The sequence below is a fragment of the Propithecus coquereli genome, unplaced genomic scaffold (genome assembly GCF_000956105.1).
Source record: "Propithecus coquereli isolate 6110/MARCELLA unplaced genomic scaffold, Pcoq_1.0 Scaffold7, whole genome shotgun sequence".
Taxonomy (NCBI): domain Eukaryota; kingdom Metazoa; phylum Chordata; class Mammalia; order Primates; family Indriidae; genus Propithecus; species Propithecus coquereli.
This window is the reverse complement of record NW_012153062.1, coordinates 2,385,420-2,404,891: the sequence shown is the minus strand read 5'-3', so window position 1 is coordinate 2,404,891 and position 19,472 is coordinate 2,385,420. Positions and strand designations below refer to the sequence as shown.

The 19,472-nt window shown below is 36.4% G+C and overlaps 1 protein-coding gene across 1 annotated transcript in view; it reads right to left on the bottom strand.

The window, feature by feature from the left end:
- The window catches only part of LOC105823749 (dihydropyrimidine dehydrogenase [NADP(+)]-like), a 435,569-nt gene that overhangs the window by 115,945 nt on the left and 300,152 nt on the right, over positions 1 to 19,472 (bottom strand). Inside the window, 1 exon segment of the mRNA XM_012661010.1 lies at positions 10,833 to 10,916. Within this exon segment, the coding sequence (XP_012516464.1) occupies positions 10,833 to 10,916 (84 nt within the window).

Here is a 19,472-nt window from a genome sequence, read left to right as displayed (position 1 = left end):
TGATTTAATACATAAAAAATAAAAAATAAGAAAATAAAAGGGCTAAGGAACTAAATGCTATGAAAAGAAGAGTTCAACTGTAGATTTTAACGTAACTCATTGATATTTAGTAAGTATATATATCAATTCAATTAAATTTTGCTATTGCAAGTCTTACAAAAATTCATAGCCATACTAGAGATAGGGATACTGTTTTTGTTTATTTTAAATGCAAAACAAAAATGAAGTTTTAATAATCTGGCACATTCTTGGGTGTTCAGTGACAGGGAGGTTTGAACTTCCTAATCTCATGCAGTGAGCTTTTCAGGCAGAAAAACTGGAAGTCCTTCTTAAATAACTGTAAATAAAAGAAGGAGTTCTAGATTTAAAGGGAACAAGGAAGAGAAAGTGGAGGATGCAGGATGGCAAATAACAATGTCACGTGTCAACAGAAAGCGGAAAGAAATCTAGGATGAAAGACATGACCAAATAAAGACTATAAAAAGGCAGCACAAAACTGATGATGTCCATTGTCCCTAATACCTACATGATGCCTGCCACATAGTAGTTGCCCAATTAATAACTAGTTAATTAATTGAATCTGTGGAAGTTTCACCTAGTGGAACTATCTTTTCATGCTGTATTTATCAGTGGAAAAAAAAATGAAGGAATAAGCAGATAGTTGAACTCACAAAGAATAATGTTTAAAAAATTACCACTTTGGGAAAGACTCTTGGAGAAAAGATGAAAATATTAAAGAATTTCAAATGAGTAAAAAAAAAAAAAAAAAACTTACAGATTCTATGTGAACTCATCTACAGGGAAGAAATAGGTCTGCGCTGTTCTCAAAAAACTATTCTACTGGTTGTTTTGATTGCTTTTTGTTGCCATCAGCCTTGGCACTCCTCCGGACATGTGTTTGGGACTCTTGGAACTAAAATGAATAGTACACACAGCAAAGTGTACCTATCGTGAAGGGAAAATGACAACTACATAACGCCATGTAAAAGAATGCAGACAAAAAGAGAATTTGTTGTTCTGTATTATATGAGACAATAAGGCAGAAAGAGAAAGAAAAGTAAGGCAAACGACTGCATGACAGAAAAGGAGAACAAGGCTCAGAACACACAAGATCAAGAAAGGGGGGTGGGGAGCCCACAAAGGCAGAAACAAGGTAACAAAAAGGACAAAACCAGCAGTAGAAAAGAACTGTCAGACACAAAACCCTCAAAACAATAGATAGGAAAAAAAGAAACAAGATGACAGGAAACGAGCAGCATGGAATCTAGTAAGAAAAAGAAACAAAAATTTCAAATAATGGATTTTCTGACACCCCTGCTGTTCCTCCAGTGCCTCATGTCACAGTCTCACAGAGCAGTGCATAATTTATTATGGTCACTCCTGGCTGCCAGGCTGCCATAAAGGGCAATGGCTGTATGAAAATACTCCCCACTGCCTGGATGGCTTAATGATCCACCCTCTGTAGAGGAGCAGGGCTGTGGAATGGCAGACAAGGACAGAAGGAACACTTAGGGGGCTGGATGGCGCTCTGCATAGTCAGTGGTTCTCACCATCCAAAGAAAGGGCGAATTAACTCTCAGGGCAGCTCTGTGTGTGTATGGGGGTTGGGGGTGGTTCTTCCATCTTCATGCTTCTCCTAAATAATCACCTTCTGCCTGGAGTAGTTTTGTAAGGACTGATATCGCATACACACCCTTTCATGGGAGGGGTGATGTCCAATTTGAACAATACAAAATGGATTTTTATAATAAAATCAGACCTTGACAATTAACATTAATAATTGGAAATTTGTATTATATTTTCATCATGTCTAGAGATCTTTTTTTTAAATGCCAGGGTTTCTCTTTAGAAATGAATTTGGGTGTAGAAAAAAAAATAAAGATTATACAAATAGTTTTTACTGATCATTTTCTAGAAACTGGGCTTTTTAGTAGTATTTATATAGAAGAGCTTTCATAACTTCCACAAATAGCACTATCTTCAATCAGAGATATATCATGAAGATATCTATCAACAATTTCTACAGTTACTAAGGCCAGGAATGACTTCCTTAAAATTCTTCTTTGAGAGGCAACAATGCCCAAGGATCAGAAGTACAGGTTCTTGAGCTAGAGGGCCAGGGTTTGGCTCTTGATGCTGCCCTTTGCTTGCCACGCGAGCCTGCCATGTTACTTATACTTTATCTCTGAGTTCCCCCATCTGCAAAATAAAATAATAATAGTAAATATATCACAGAGTTGCTGTTAGGACTAAATGAATTAGTTCTTGTTTCGAGCCTGGTAAATAACAAGCATGGCAGGTGCCAGCTGTTGTACCCAATCTCAAATAAAGTGTGAGGCGACATTTGGGAAATCTGTAATCGAGAACTGTTCACCATTTGGTAGTGGGCATGGAGACAGCTAAAAATTGCATCTCTTAATTTCATTAGAGGCCAGCCTGGGCAGTGCACTTTCTTTCTCTCCCCTCATCCCTGGGTACAGACCTTGTTTACATAGGGGAATAGGTTTGTGAAACGAAGTCATAGTCGGACATTTTGACATCTTTTGTCCTCCAAACTCCCATAGTAAAATGTAAAAAATGCTCATTCTTAAACAAAAGTGATTATTGAGCTCCAAAGATGGAATATTTGAAAAGGAGATACACTTATGTCCAGAGCACAGAATGTTGCGAAGAGTATGCATGCATAAGTAGTATGTACTTCTGGACAAACATATTTAGATTGGATGTGAGAAACAGACTGGATAAATCAGACAGATAAGGCTTAAAATAGTTAAGGTGGAAAGATAACAAAAAAATCAGAACAAGGTATTGAAATTGGTCATAGAAGGAATAAAAATAATTTGAAATGCAAGTTCCTAAAATTAAGAACTGATTTCCTGAGTTATGCTCATAAACAATCCTGCTCAGGATCTTCTCATTCCCAATGGAACAAAAAGAGATTTTGTGTGAAAGGTTTAATTCATTCGATTATTCGCTCATTCATTCCTTCATTAATCTGTCCGAAAAATTATTTACTGAACACCTGCCAATCCCAGAATCACACTAATCCCTGGAGATTCAATGGGGAGCAAGTTGCTCTAGCCTCAGTTTCTTTATTGGTAATATGGAGAAGTTCTATCTTTCTCCTCAAAGTTCACTGAGGAGTGACTGTGATCCTATGTGTAGAAATACCTAGCACAGTGCCTGGAATACAATGGGGACTGAATAAACTCAATTTCTATTCACCAAGAAAATCCTTTATTAATTTATTATCTAGGGACATAGTCATATCATGATAACTATATTTCCATTGTAATTACCTCAAGAACATACTTATTTACTATCCACTGGAAAAATTGCATTTCACTTCATTTATCCTAAATCTCTCATCTCTAAAGAGATAATGGATATCAAATAATTAGTAATCTTAGTTTCCCACCTTGTCTCTACTTCTGCCCTGCTGATAGCTATTATTCTGGTGTGACATTATGCTATCCAAAGCCTTCATGAGATCATGCACTAAGATTACAGCCTCTCCCCCACCTCACCCCTGTCTCTCATTAGGCCAATGACATTTTTAGTTCATCTTTATGCTATAATCAACAAACATATAAAGAACTCTGCTATTCTACTCAAACTCACTGTCATATTAACAATTGTCATTTGAGGGTGATTAAAAAAACATTTTAAGATACTTTTGGTGCTTATTTCTAGAAAGTAACAAATGATGAGACTAATAAAACCACATTAAGTTAAAAAATAAACATTTATTAATAGTTGTTTCACCTGTAACCATTCACCAGGTGATCTACCTATTTGTTACTACATATAATGTTTCCTGCTGCCACACGATGGTTGTCCTACACAAAAACAATAATATCCCTTGATGTAAAACTGATATTTCAGTTAGATTTAAATGATGTTGCTTTCTACTAAAATTTAAATTTGAAAAAGAAGCAATCGTTTTTAAATCATTAACAAGCATTAATAACTACAATTGAACAACTTACAGAGAACCAGCTTTAGGCAAAATATTGACAGTTATATAAATGCCTCTTACAGATCTCCTGTAGTCATCTACTTATGCAAGTACCCATGACTATGCAAATGGCTGAGAATTAAAATCGAATAAAGAGTTGGGCAACATAATGTAGTGAAAAAACAAATATTTCTTTTTGATTACAGATACTTTTTTTCATAAGCAAGTTGATAATTTGTTTTAAAGCACTTCAAAAATTATAATGCCACAAGGAAAATAAAACAGGATAAATCCAATGAATATGGCTAATATCACATTTTAGTCACTTTTGCAGAAGCTTATGCCACACAGCCATTTCTCACGTTTCTTCATGGAACTATGTTATTTTGCAGTGCATTGATTTCCAAACCTATTGAATATGATGTCTCAGGGGCTCATCTCACTGAGGCCAACCTAGTCTATCCTACATTTATCCAGTCAATTCATAGGCCTCAAGTTCCAGTTCTCCAGCCTAAACCTACATGTATCCATGCTGATTAGAGGATGATTAAGCAGCACATTTAGGAAAGTGTGTGGTACTTTCCCACATGCATCTCTTATAGAGGCTGAAGTCAGAACGAATGAGAGAAAATCAAGAACCTAAAGCAGAGGAAGTCTCATCGGCACAGACATGACGAGTATCAAAAAGCAAATAGAACTCAGCAGTGATCTTCGCTCCCCCAAGAGAGGCCAGGGAGGCCACTGTGGCTTCAGTTTGTTGTATTTTACTACTGGTGAGGCTCCTTCAAATACTCCTGACTTCCTGAGTTTCAGCTCTCTGAAAAATATAGGGAATACTATGACTTGTCAGCTGCATTGGTTTTAAAAGAGTGTCTTTATATTGTCCCCTCCACAGACATCTAATGAGGACTTCATCCTCATTAGAGGGGGGCTGTGGTCATCATTCCCTGGACCATGCATTGTGCATGAGATAGAAGGTCTGTTAACCCAGCTGCTGGAGGAAGACTTTATTTCCCAGGGGAAATTCTAGCACATCTGGAATACTGCTGTCCTCACATTTAGTTTTGGATTCTCTTCCTGATGACAGACGTCTGCTCTCTGGCAAGGTTAAGAGTAATAATCTGTGGTTAATGTCTTATGGAAAAAATATCAGCATGCAGAATGAGAAGCAAAGACTTTCTCTTTCTTCTTCTTCTTTTTTTTAAATAAACATAGAATTTGTGCAATTAAGTTTGAACATATAATAGATTATGAGGGAATATCAAAGTATTGCTTTGGGCGATCATATTTGGAGTAATAATCTTTTAAGATTACTGAACATTTTAAGATTTACCACTTTCAAACCTTTTTGTTCTTGCTTAGCTAAATCATCAAGATAGTAGGACTGCATATGTCTTCCTGATGATAAAACTAATGATGAGACTGCATGAGTTGAACATTCCAGTATTTAGAAATTCTATGCAGATGATATGCATAAATAAATGGAGGGGGGCTGTGATGTATGTAGCAAGGTATAACAGAGGGTAACAGTGGCATTGTCATCTTTGTTTAGGCCCTTGCTCTGCCTAGGAAGCTAGAGCAGTCTTCCCTCTGATTATATTGTCATTTTGGAATCTTCCATCCAAAGGAATCATTGCTGAAATAGTTATGCACTGTTTAGCGATTGTACCTATAATGAAGGCATTTAAACCACTGAAACAATTGGAATCCTACAAGGGCTAGGGAAATAACATGTTTGTAGTCTCTTGGACCTGTAAGATAAATAAATCTAAATTCATTGACAGTGGTTTGAACTCTAGGTCACCACAGATTCAAATTAGAGTGTGCATATCATCTCCACCTTTAAACTTTTTCATATATGGCATACATTCTTCTGCTTTTCTCATGGAATGTTTGGTTGATTGATAAGATATAACTAGTTCATGAATTAGATGTCATTTGAAATAGAATTAGAGAGGTGATTTCTATTTCTATAATTTCTGTTGAGATGGTATGAATTCCAGGCTGAAGGAATAATAGTACACAAAAAGGTATGAGAACTGGGAGTACCCCGGGTGTTGTACTGACTTTTCCAATTTGACTGGAGATATGGATACAGCCAAATGACGCTGTGGGAAATACTTGACAGAGCACCATACAGGGGTCAGTGACAGGGTGCTGAAGTTATGGGCCTTGCTGGTTGATTACCTAGACCCTTCCAGGTCCCTAATTCCTATCCTATAGATAAGGGAGTTGAAATGGAAAGTCTTTAAGTTGCATCTCAGTTCCAAAAGTCTGTGCTTTACTATGTCACATCATCAACTCAAGGAAAAGCCATAAACAGCTTGTGTGAAAAGTAGCTTAGGGAAAAAGTTTAAAAGCTTTTGATTTTCTGATGGCAGGAAAAAAGTCATTTCAAGAGGATTATATAACTATGTTGAAAGATCCTTCCTGTGAAGCCTGCTCTCTCTTGCTCTTGTTTCTTACCATGTGAAAGACAACATAGAAAGTCAAGGCATCTTGTCCCATATCCCACCTCACTCCCGACCCCCGGTTAACTATTTTTCTTTTGTTAGCTGATAGAGGGTCTAAGAATTAAAGGCACTGCTGGCCAAAGAAAGCAGCCCAGAGACTACAATATCAAGAACCCAGAGATTTAGCAAAAATCCTGGGAAGGGTTGATCTCAATATTTAAAGTCTGAATCAGAAAGACATACACTAATCAAACCCATGTTTGAGAATGAACATTTATTCTTAGTCAAATGTTTGCCACTACTTCCATGTACCAGAAACAGTGTCAGAGGAGACTAATTAAGTTCTAACTCCTTACTGCTACATGACAATGAAGGTCAAGCATGGCTTTTCTTTCCATTGTTTCAAGAGAAGTAAGAAATAGGAATTTTTTGTCAAATCTACTTATTGTTGGTAATTTCAAAAACAAAACAAGAACAAAAAGTTATTCAAGGCCTATGCAGCACTGGTCTGAACTTGGGTGAGAAGGTCGTACAGGATGGAAGTAAAAAACTTTAATATAATTTTAATAGGACAAAGAAGGGCTAGTCACTCAATGTGGAAAGAATACTTAGCATTTAGGAAAAGGGGAAGACCTCAAAGAGTTGTCATTTTAGCTGGATTTTATATAATTTATTATAGTTCAATTGCATTTATAAAGTAATATGTTGTACAGAAATGTATGGATTTAGATAATTGCATGTAGACAACTTTAAATATGAATGCTAAAACATCAGAGAAGTTCCCTTAGTTCCAGGAGACAGAACCTAAATGGTAGGTTCAGGTTTGCTTATGTTTTATGTATTTAGAGAAATGGAAATTTAGAACTATGAAAGACTTTAGAGCTGACTTAGTCCTGAACTTAATTTTCAGTTAATAATAATATTTAACACTGATATTGAAATACCTACTTATTAGTAACTATTCTAGACATATTCCCTATATTCAGGCTAATATGCAAATCAAAGTGCAGGCCCTACCAGCCACTGACCAGATCTGTCACCTGGGAAACCCAGGGACCTCAGTTTTGTAAAAAATGAGATAAAAACTCCTACTTCAGAGGGCTTTTGTGAGGAGAAAAAAGAGTAGTATTTTTTTTAATGTTGTAATATAACTTTGATTCTTGGGAATGAACACAACCAAAACTGGACCATATTTTCACCTTTGCTTGAGCATCAAAGTTTTGGGGCATACCATTAACTAAAATAGAAGAGAAGGCTCTAGTATAAAAGACCAAAGATTCTACTTTAGCCACTTTAAGTAAAAGATGTCAATTTAACCATAGACTTTTTGAACAAGTGCTACTTAGATACTCATCTGTCAAATAAAGTAAAATATACTAAGAAGTGAGCAGCATTGGTTGATGTATAAGCAATTAGGAATCATAAAAGTAAAATACTAACTTTATGCAGGTTAAGGAAATATTAAAGTGTTTTTTAAAAGAGCAGCATAATATGCATTCATTTATTTCTTTAGTTGTTTTTGTTTTATCAGTGCTCCTTAAGGGTAGTTTAAAAATAATATATTAGCCTACTACCTATAATATGAACATTCACGGAATATTAAAGCTGAAGCGTATTTAGAGATCATCTAGTTCAAATACTATATCCTAAAGATGGAAACATGCTTCAGGAGAGTAAGTGGCTTGATCAATGTGACACAGATGGTAGATGGAAAGAATACACAATGCAAATGCCTTTAAACACTTAGCAATGCTGAAATACTTACCATTTTATATGAGCTTCACTTTGCAGGAAATATACAATACAAATTCCCAAGGTCAAGTTGAGATTCTCTTTATTTCTACACATTTCATAAATAAATATGATGCCTATATGTTACAGAGTAGAGATGAAGGCCTTCCCTGTTCATAAATTTCATAATTTTTAGTCACTTCTTATACACACACACACACACACACACACACACACACACATATATATATATATATAAATTCAGATTACACACAGGCAGATCCCTTAGGTACAAAGACAGTTTTCAACATTTATTAAATATTTGTGAGATAATATTTGAGATAAAGGAGAAAAAAAACAGGTGTTTAGAGAGGAACATGTACTGTACTAGAAAGTACCTCTGGTAGATAAATACTCTAGCCATGGAACTAATGTCAGTGTCTCATTCATAAAGCAAATGTTTATCAGGCTCTGACAACACATACAGCTCTGTGCCTGGCACACAGGACGTTTTCAACAAATGGGATGTAAGATCATATTGCAATGGGGAAGAAGAACTGGAATAGCTTCTCAGTCTCCCAACACTGAGTACAATTCCCCATCCTGCCAACCTGTTCAAGACTTTGGAACTTAGGGAGGGAGGAAGAAGTAATGGGAACAAGAGGCAGAGAAGGGCGAAAAGGAAATAGAGGGAAAGCAAATTAGGCCCAGATTTGTTTATGACCATTCCACTTTTAAATATATATTTTTAAAAATACATTAATATTCTTCATTCCCTCATTTAAAACATTGAACATTCATGTGTCCTGAGGCACAGTCATTAAAATACGTTGAAACAAAAATGACTAAATTAGTTTTATTTTTCAATTATATAATTTATGGGAGAATATATTCAAAAGAAAATTTCTAAACTTGGCTGGCAGGAAGAATTGGTTTCAGTTTTAGAGATTATTAACTAATAAATTAAATGGAAATGGTCCTAAGTTTCCTTCAGCCAAGATATCATGGTTTTTGGATCATGTTTTCCAAGAGTTTTTAGAAATCTTAATGATATCTCTGACTGCAAAATTTTAGCATTTGGCATTCTCATTCAGCCAAAGGCTGTGCAAAACTTGATGTGGCTAAATAATTCTCTAGAAAGGATAATCCTAAGACACTTAACAGCTGGGTGAGTTCAGATGTGTTCATAGAGCCAAGGCTTACCCCAAAAAATAAACTTGGGAGGGACTAGGGCAACATTTTCAATATAATTGTCATATTTGTGGCAAGGGATAAATATTGAAATGCATTCTTCCTTAACAAATTATAGTCGATAGATTTTAATTATCTATAGCTGTTTTTATCTATATAATTAAAAAATATTTTGTTTCTGAAGTTCAGAGACTGTGAAACGGGGAAAGGCACAACCCTGACTTGAGATGGGAAGAGTGTACTAACTCAGTCCCTGTTCCAGGTGTTCTTTTAGGAGTCTTTCTCATTTTTATCACGTTACAAATCTTGACACACTGTTATCTAATCATGTAACTCATAAAAGTCATTATTTGATACAATAATACCTTCCCCCCACTGGATAATTCTGAGTCTTGGGTCTATTACTACACTTACTGATTTTCTGGGTAACCTGTTGTGAGTGGAACAGAGGATATACTTGAAGAATATTTGACTGGCCCCTCCTCTCCTGCTGCTATATAGGATGGTTTCTTCCTAAGTCACAAATCTATTCTGAATGTTAATTAAATATTTACAAAGTACTTTAAAATCCTCCCTGAATTCTAATATGAAGATAACAAACCACATTCCTTTGAATAAGCAGAAATTTTTGCCCTCCCAAATTAAGGGCCCCTGAGTTTAATTTAAATCAATTCGGTGACTTGAGAGGAAAAAAAAGTTGAGCACCTACTATGTACAAAGACTGTGCCAGATGTGGAGATAAAAGTAAACTTTCCAGGACTAGAAATCTGTCAGAAATTACAACATTTCATATTATTTAATTCACATCATTTCCCTCTGGGCTTAGAAACTAAATTAAATGCAAAACACCCACCTTTTTAGCATTAAGCTTTTACATTGCTCCTTAACATACAACACTGTACCTAGTTACATAAAGATGCAGAATTTTCTATATATTAACATATTATTTCACATTTTATTCATTAGGTTTTTGAAAGTATTTTAGTATGAAGTTTCCATTTATTATATGCAAAAACAAAAATAGCATCAAAGTCTTTTTGTAACTCACCAAATACTGTTAGGGAATAATGATCATATGCTAAAAAAATGTAAAATGCAATTTGTGCTGTGCCCCACTTACTACAAAATCACTATGAACAATGCATTTTGTACAGTATATTGCTCCAGGGAAACTGGATCAGCATCAGGAATGAATAAAGAACACCACATTTGAAATCAGCTAATTCTGCTTCAGCGCTTTTAAAAACTATTTGTTATGATATTACTTCCTGTCAAGCACATAATATGGCATTTTCTTCAATAAAACTAAACAGTTGCTGTAATTTTGGCTTCCCTCATTTTCCACTTTTTAAGCACTAAATATTTAAACAGTGCAGACCTGGAAGTCTCAAAGCCAGTCATCTGATCCACGCATCTCCTTGCTTAAGGTATAGTAAGTATCCATGCGGGGCCTGTTACATCACTCCAACATACTTAGTGGCAGCTGTCAAAGTCCTTACCTGCCCGCAGGCCAGGCCCATTCCTCTTTCTCCCATGCCATGTGGACAGGATAAATTTAACTCCAGGGCATCTGCTCCAGAAGCCTTTAAAACATAGAAGGAAAATGAAAGAAAAGGCAAAGCTTTATCTGTATACCAATACGCTTTCACTTTTGATAACCCAACAAAGGTCACATTTGTCAAATCTTAACTATTCTGTTTTCTGCCTCACAGCTATGTTGTAATGTATATTTTAACTCTCTGAAATTAAGGTGTATATAACAACAACAATAACAAGAAAATATTTATTGAATGCTTATAAGGGGCCACTCACTGCTCTACATGCTTTTATTTGTTTATCCCTAATTCTCATAATCCTTGCATTATTATGATACCAATTGTACAGGCACAAGGGAACTGAAGCATAGGGAGGCCAAATGACAAGACTGATTATTAGGTGACACAGTGGAGATTTCAACTCAGATCTGTTTGACATCATTTATTCTTTCCTAAACAGCTTCTATTTTTGTGAAAAAATAGAAATAATAATAAGAAATCTTAATTCTGGATAATTTGATACTGGGAGTAAGCATGCAAAGAAAAATGTAGTTGGTTAGCTAGGCTGAATAAGTAAAATTAAAAATATTTTTAACCAAAAATAAATTTTAACCTATTTAAAAATAGCTCATGCTAAGAAACATGAAGTATTGATAGTTTTGTCTTACTTTAATTACTAAATAGGAATCCTTCTTATTTAAATCATTAATCCCTTAGCATACAAATAGATATTGTCAAAATGAACAAAATAATTCACTGTAAGTATTCTCAGAATACTTTAAGAATCTTAGAATTCTTCAAAAGTCTTCTTTGAAAAACTTTAAGAATAAACAAAATACTTTTGAAATTTTACTATAGTAACTGAGGGATGGGAGATAAACTAAATGATTCAAATTTTATATTCTTTGACCTAATTTCTAGAATTTCTCCAATGCCACAATTTTTTTTTGAAATAAGGCTGACTAGAAACTTGAATTAGTTTCAATAATATAACATGTCTATTACATCCTGCAATGGCTTCATTTTCACTATTTTCTATGTGCACTGCACCTTTCTTTAGGCCAATAGTTGTTTCTTCAAGGTTTCTCTTTCCTTCCTGATTATTCAAGATTTTAGCCTATTTTTTCCTGCTTTATGAATTTTCCATAGGATCTCAACGAACTTAACAACTCCAGTTAGTGTTAGCTATTGCTCAGTTGACTTTCTTGCCCATATTTATTCATTAGTGACTCTGCTTTTTCTTCTGCACATTTGTGAAAGTCCATTTGATCATTGGACCATGTTTTCTAACATGGTCTCATTATGGTTTTTGCTTCCCTAATCCAATTTTAAAACACTTCATGTTATTTGAAAATTACTGTAAATCATGCTACTTTTTTCCTGCCGGTTTGATAATGAGCACGGACAAAGCACAGCCTGCTGAACTCTGAGATCTAAACGTAGGTCCGTGGCTAAGGAACTGGGGATGCTTTGGGCCAGTCAGGTAACTTTCTTTGTCTTCAGCTGCTTAAGTGTACACTGTAGATAATACGACCTGTCTCAAAACACTGTCATGTGGTAATTATCAGCTTAATTAAGAGATTGTACGTTGCAATTATACACAATACTGCACGTTTCTTATTATTTCTTAGTTACTTCAAATATTTCCTTTAGACTCATTTATTTAGCTTGTAATGCAGCAATTAATAACAAATCGATTCAACAGTATCTTGGATTATATAAGCTTTAGGTGTCACTTGTATACATATTTACATTATGCATATTTCATTGCAAACTTACAATTGGCTACCACAGCATCTAATAATAGCTAACATTAATTAAGCATTTACAATATGCCAGGTACTTTACTACGTCCTCTGTACATTTTATTTTACGTTCACTCTTACAACGAATCTAAGAGAGAAGATATATTATTATTCCCATTTACAATTGATAAATTCGAGGCATAAAAGTTCAAAGGATTTACTCAACATCCCACAGCTTATAACTCAGAGTACGGTCTTAAACCTAAGTATTTTGAGTCCAGAGCCTATATTCTTACCCAGTGCTATAATTTGTTGGAAATCACTTATTCTATGGCCGGACTTGTTGTAGTGTGTTAAGAAAAACATAAGAACTTGATATCCATATAGCTTCTCAGATTGAAATAAAAATTAAAATCTTCTAAAAATCGTCTATCTAATATAAAGTCTTCTCAGTGACTAATTATTAAAATTTCCCCAACATTATATAAATATACGAACACCCACCCACCAAACACACCTGGAAAGGCCTTTGCAATGAGCATATAAACTTCAAAAACTGAGACACAGCTGCTCATGGTGACACCAAGAGAGCAGGAACATTCATGTGGCCTCTGCTTGAATATTCCTATCACAGGACGCATGCCACCTTAAATGGCAGTTAATTCCATTTCCAAGCAACTAAAACCATTTGAAAAGCCTTAATTGCTGAATTAGCATGAAATGCTAAATTAATTGAAACTGGGCATGCATTCTGACTCCTGTTAGTCACAAGCTTTTTAGTTGAGTCACTTAGCTCAGAGTTTATTCTACCTCACGGAAATGATTATAAACTAAAGTAACCTAGTGACGGCAGAAACAGAGGAAATACATTATTTCTAATTTCCTACATTATCTGTTTATCATCCATCCATCTATATGAAGTAGAGTGTAGACTCTGGAACCAGATTTCATGGGTTTGAATTCTATTTTTATCACATCCTCGCTGTGTAAACTTGAATACATTATTTAATTACTTCTGCGTCAGCTTCCTCATCTCAAAAAGGTGGAAAACAATGGTACTAAATCATAGGGTTGTTTTTGTAAGATATAAATACATTTTATAAAAGTAAATGACTTGGAACAATGTCTGGAATGTAGTAAAGTCTATAAAAGTATAAGCAAATACTATCTATCTGTCTCTCTATCATCTATCTAATTATCTATCTACCCATCCATCCAGCTAGAACCTTTGACTCACCTTTCCTCTCCCTTGATCTGAAAAGGATTTAAGATAACTCACCTTGCCCTACATTAGCTATACCTCATTGGAGAAAAGAAAAGGAAACTATTTTGAGCAATTCTTGGAATAGTGGCAATGGTGTAGTTTCTAAAATTCTCTGAATCACTTTATAAAAACTCTCAGAGAGACGAGAGGTAAAACCACAAACACTTGTACAATACATACAACAAAATCAGCTCTAAAGTTCTTCCTTCTCCTTTCCTTACCTCTCCCTTCCTTTCCCTTACCTTCCTGATCAGTGCAGTTTTAAAGTCACTGGGTGGGGCACAGCAAGGTAGGTGACTTGGAGCATCTGAGGAGCAGCCACCTAGGCCCAGTGAGGGGTGTCAGAACCCTGGCAAAGCGAGAAGGATGTCTACTGGAGGGGACACGGTTTGGTGTATCAGAGCCCCAGTGGAGAGGGAAGGCTTCCATAGGCAGTGGGGGCTGGCAGAGGACATCAGCACTCCAGCAGGGTGAGGACAGGGTAGCATGGTGGAGCATGAAAGACACAATTCTTCGATTCTTTCATTTCTTCTATTAAAGGGATACATGGGATCATATGTTGACTTTCTAAGTAGAAATTCTGTCATCCAGTCTCATTATCCAAAACTGGAGATACAAGTTCTCCGGGATGTTAAACCTCTTTGAGGTAAAACACTGAACTAGCCTGGGCCCCACAGGACACAAAATCTCTCATCTCCACCTGGTGTCCATCTCACCAGATTCCATTCTGTCCTGTTTACCATCTCTGGTCAGGGACTTATATCCAGCTGGACCTACATATTTCTATAATGTGCTTCTGTCTGCTTCTGACCCCAGCTTATTTGAGATTTCCTAACTCTAACACCTATTTAATTTCATGACATACTGCTGCCTGGATCCAGGTAAAAAAATGATAAGAACCTGGGTAATAAGCACTGTATTTTGACTCTGCAAACAATACTGTAGCCACCTGGTTTTGGTACTTGTACCTCTTTACTGGGTCTTCCTTATATGGTCCTACTAATTAATGATGGTCAGACCCTTGTCAATCCCTTATCAAGTACCTGACTTAAAACCATCAGCTTTGGATCTTAACCATTTCAAGCTCATTGTTGCCAAATAAAGTACTACTCTTCCCAGTTATGCTGAGATGACTTCCTTTTCTTTGTTACGTGGCAATATCAGAATTCTGTACCTCTTTTTTACTTCATTCAACAAATATTGTTGGTGGGCAAAGCCCTGTGCTTGGAATTGGTGATTAAGCTGTGAGCCAGACAGGGGTCTCCATCCCCAGAGAGCTTGCTTTCTAGCAAGCAGAACAGAGTAACCACTAGTAATGGCTAATGACACCATTTAAATCACTGCATTATTAAATGCTACAGATGAAAAGCAAAGGCAGAGGTAGATCCAGATTTTGGGGAGCTTCACTAATTTTGAAAATCCTCCTTAATAAAAAATATAATTAAAATTTGTAAACACAAAATTAGATACAGGGACTTGGACATAGCCTGTGCAAGTAAGTGCCCCGAAGCTTCACCTTCATTAACTTTATGGTAAACTGGCCTCTGAGGACAGGATCTTAGCATGTAGGACAGGGAGGTTTAACCTACCTAGCCGGAGGACTCTGGGGTGAGGAAGAGAGAACATTCCTTGAGGAAGAGAGAATATTCCTGGCCCAGAGAACAGCAAGGCTCTGAGCTGGAAATGTGGCAGAGGAGTAAAAGAAGGCAGTGGGAGCTGGAATATGGAGAATAAATCCACGGTGACACCGGGGAAGCAGGCAGGGGCCAAATCTTACAGCAGTTAACAGTCAAATTAAGGGTTTTGAATTTAGGAAAAATGGAAAGAATTTGAATTGACTGAGAGCAAGAAGATCAGTCAGCTGTTGTAGATAAACTTGGATTAAGGTGGTAACGATGCATATTGGGCCACATTCAATTTTACATTTCTTCAAATTTGATGGCCTTATTTGTCACCCAGACTTTTGCAACCAGCTCAAAGGGAGCCCCAATCCCTGCTGCTATCCTCACATCTCCTATAGTAAATGTCAGCTCTCATGGACTCTGTCGAGATGAGAGCTGGGCTAGGTCAAAGCCTCCAATGTCCCTGTCAAAGTGGGAGCTCCAGGAGCGCCAGTGCCCAGGCCTGACCAAGAGGCTCTGTCCTTTCCCTACAATCCTGGGTTTAGATGAAGCATCACACCATGTGGTGTGGCATATGGCTTCCCAAGAAGCTGCCCAGAGGAGGCAAGGCACACAACACAAAAGTGTAGAGAGAAGTAGAGCCCCGTGGTGTGAAATTTGGCCAATGAGAGACAGGAGAGGGAAGGAGCGTTAGATACATTCCTCACCCTTCCTCTCCTCTAAGCTGCTGTGAGGCAAGAAGATTCCACCATACAGTGGGATGACGTGCCACTTCCTGCCCACATGACTGAGCAAATGGCTCTATTTCCTTGTGAAATTGTGGCCAGCTCTGTAATGCACCACATTAATATTTACTTTCCTTTTCCCCCTATCTCGTCTTTCTTTTTTCCCCACTCTTGATGCTCTGAGATTGTATCTTTCAATAAAGCTTCTAACATTAACTTTGACTCAGGCTCTGTTTTCTAGGCTAATACACATTAAGAAAGAAATAGATTCAAGATCTTTTAAAGACCTAATATTATGAGCCTTCAGTAATGACTCTATTTGGTATATATCTGGTTGCTATATCTTATTCACCTTTGTTTTTGCTGCCCGAGGACTTGACACATAGTAGGCACTTCATATGTCTTCTTTTGCATGGAATTGGAATAGGTTACCAATGTTCCAGAAAAGTAGGAGAGCCTGTGATCAGATACCTGGACCAAGAAAATTTGACAGAGCCTACCAATGATACTGATTTGACATCGAACTGGAGAAACTTTTCTGGAGGCTGCATCTTTTTCATGGTGCTCAAAAAAACATGACAAACTCAAACCAGGTTGAAGAATGTATAAGAAGACATTATAAGCATATGCATTCTAAGGTTAGAGTAAACAGGAAGGTTTGCTTCAGTGTGTTTGATAAAGAAGATAGACTGGACATACATTAACTTTTACGAACAGTATTCAGTTGATTGAATTTACTATATTTTAAGACTGTACCGACGTTTATTTTTTTTAACTACTCATCGTCTTAAATGTTTACTCAGAATAGTAAAATAATATGATAGGTTCCGGTGAAACAAACAAAAAATAATGACCCCATCCTTGTGAAAATTTTATTTCTAACAGAGTTTCTCTGTCTTTATTTTTTTCATGTGTTTATAGAGCTGTAATTGTCCTGTTGTTCTAAATGTGTCACTCCTGCTTTCAGATACAGTAGTAAAAAGCTGATAGCAGGGGTCGGGAGCGGTGGCTCACGCCTGTAATCCTAGCACTCTGGGAGGCCGAGGCGGGCGGATTGTTTGAGCTCAGGAGTTCGAAACCAGCCTGAGCAAGAGCGAGACCCCGTCTCTACTAAAATTAGAAAGAAATTAATCGGACAACTAAAAATATATACAAAAAAATTAGCCGGGCATGGTGGCGCATGCCTGTAGTCCCAGCTACTTGGGAGGCTGAGGCAGGAGGATCGCTTGAGCCCAGGAGTGTGAGGTTGCTGTGAGCTAGGCTGATGCCACGGCACTCACTCTAGCCCAGGCAAAAGAGCGAGACTCTGTCTCAAAAAAAAAAAAAGCTGATAGCAGGTTTCCTCAACTTTCTATTGTGTAATTCAAGAATTAATCTACCATAAGGAGAAGAACTTCATAAACTTAAAGGATAGTATACAACATCACATCAAGTCATTAGCTAAACTTAAAACAGTTGGCATGGCAGTGTGATGTCTCTGATGCTTTGCATCCCGATCACCGCCCCCAAAGAAATGTACTTTCAGGTGGCATAGTAATTTTGGCTTGAATAAGTTTTTGTTGGTTTGTTTCATTTTTTCTATATTTCTTTCTTTTTTTTTTTTTTTTTACACTTTTTGTGGAGAAGGGATCTGTTGCCCAGGCTAGTCTCAACTCCAATGCTCAAATGATCCTCTGGCGTTGGTGTCCCAAAGTGCTGGGATTATGGGCATGAGCCACCACGTCCGGCCTACATTTTTATTTTTTAATTGAGATGATCTGCAGGTTGACCTTCTTGCTTTCTCCTGTGGAGAAATTTCACAGACTGTTTGACTGAATGGAAGGCATACTTTTTTTCTGCCTCCTTTCCTTTTTTCTTCTTTCCTTCCTTTCTTTGGTTTATTTTTTGCTATCTAATAATTAGAAGGTGATATTAAATAAAACTGCAATTAAAGACATGAAATGTGAAAAATATCTAAGTTGCTAGTCTGTTTATAATTAAAGGCTTTTGATTTTTTATTTTGACACAAGGTCTTGGCTCTGTTGCTTGGGCTAGAGTGCAGTGGCGTCATCTTAGCTCACTGCAGCCTCAAGCTCCCGGCCTGAAGAGATCCCCCTGCCTCAGCCTCTGGAGTAGCTGGGACTGCAGATGCGCACCACCATGCCCGGTAAATTTTTTTCTTATTTTTGTGGATACGGGGTCTTGCCATGTTTCCAAGTTGGGCTTTTGAATTTTTAAAAGTAAATTTACCTATTTAAAAATTAATGTCCAGTACTGAAAAAAATAATTTTTTAAAGTATTTCATTCTTATAGAAAGGTAGAGAAGCAAACAGTGTGATAAAGTCATTCATCATAGTCAGCTTAAAATTGGCAAAGCTCACGCCAAGCACAGGCTCTGTGGAAGATTTCATGGTCAATTAGGTAAATACATGTATAAAATGGACCCAGCACAGAAGATCACAAGGCCAATTACTGATCATGTTTAATTTCACCCCCCTAAGTCCCAGAAGTAATTTTTCCCCTCACAGTTTTAAAATATCCAAATAAAATGTATAATCATTATTTTTTAACACTATAGAGAGCTTTATAATATTTTATAATGTAGCGTCAATTAGTTCATAAGTATTTTTAGATTTAGTCTCCTATATTACTGAGAGGTTTTCAAAAAACCCCAGCTAAGATCGTCTAGACTATTTTCCATGACAGCATGATGGACATAAGTGTATAATATTAAGTATATATTTTTCTGTTTGAAATACAAATTTGAGGCACATGGTTAGTTGTTTGCATTTGTGCAGGATTCAATTTATATTATAGAAAACCTGCTGACTAGTGTTCCATTCAGGAGCATTCTGTCCTACTATTTTATGCATGTCTGTACTCATACTAGAATAGTATTAAATGAACCTTTTATACTTTAAATATTCAAGACTTTTATATTCAAAATTTCTTCTCTTACTGTCAAACTAGTTTGCCTAAAGGCAAGGTAAGATCAAGTTAGACTCTCAAAGGTAGAATTAAATTTTATCATGGCATCCATCATAATATACAGTTTGCTTAATATGCAAATAAAGAGCGTATGGATTCAGAGAATAAAGGATTTTCTAGGTAGTGTGTGAAATCCAAGGGACCGCTTTTATAGAATAGATTCCTTTTAAATTTACATTTCCATCATTTTAATGAAAATACAGGGTAAACAAATTATAATAGAAATGTTTTAAGTTACATTTTCAATTCAATTTTACTCCTACTATATTATTTTTCATGGC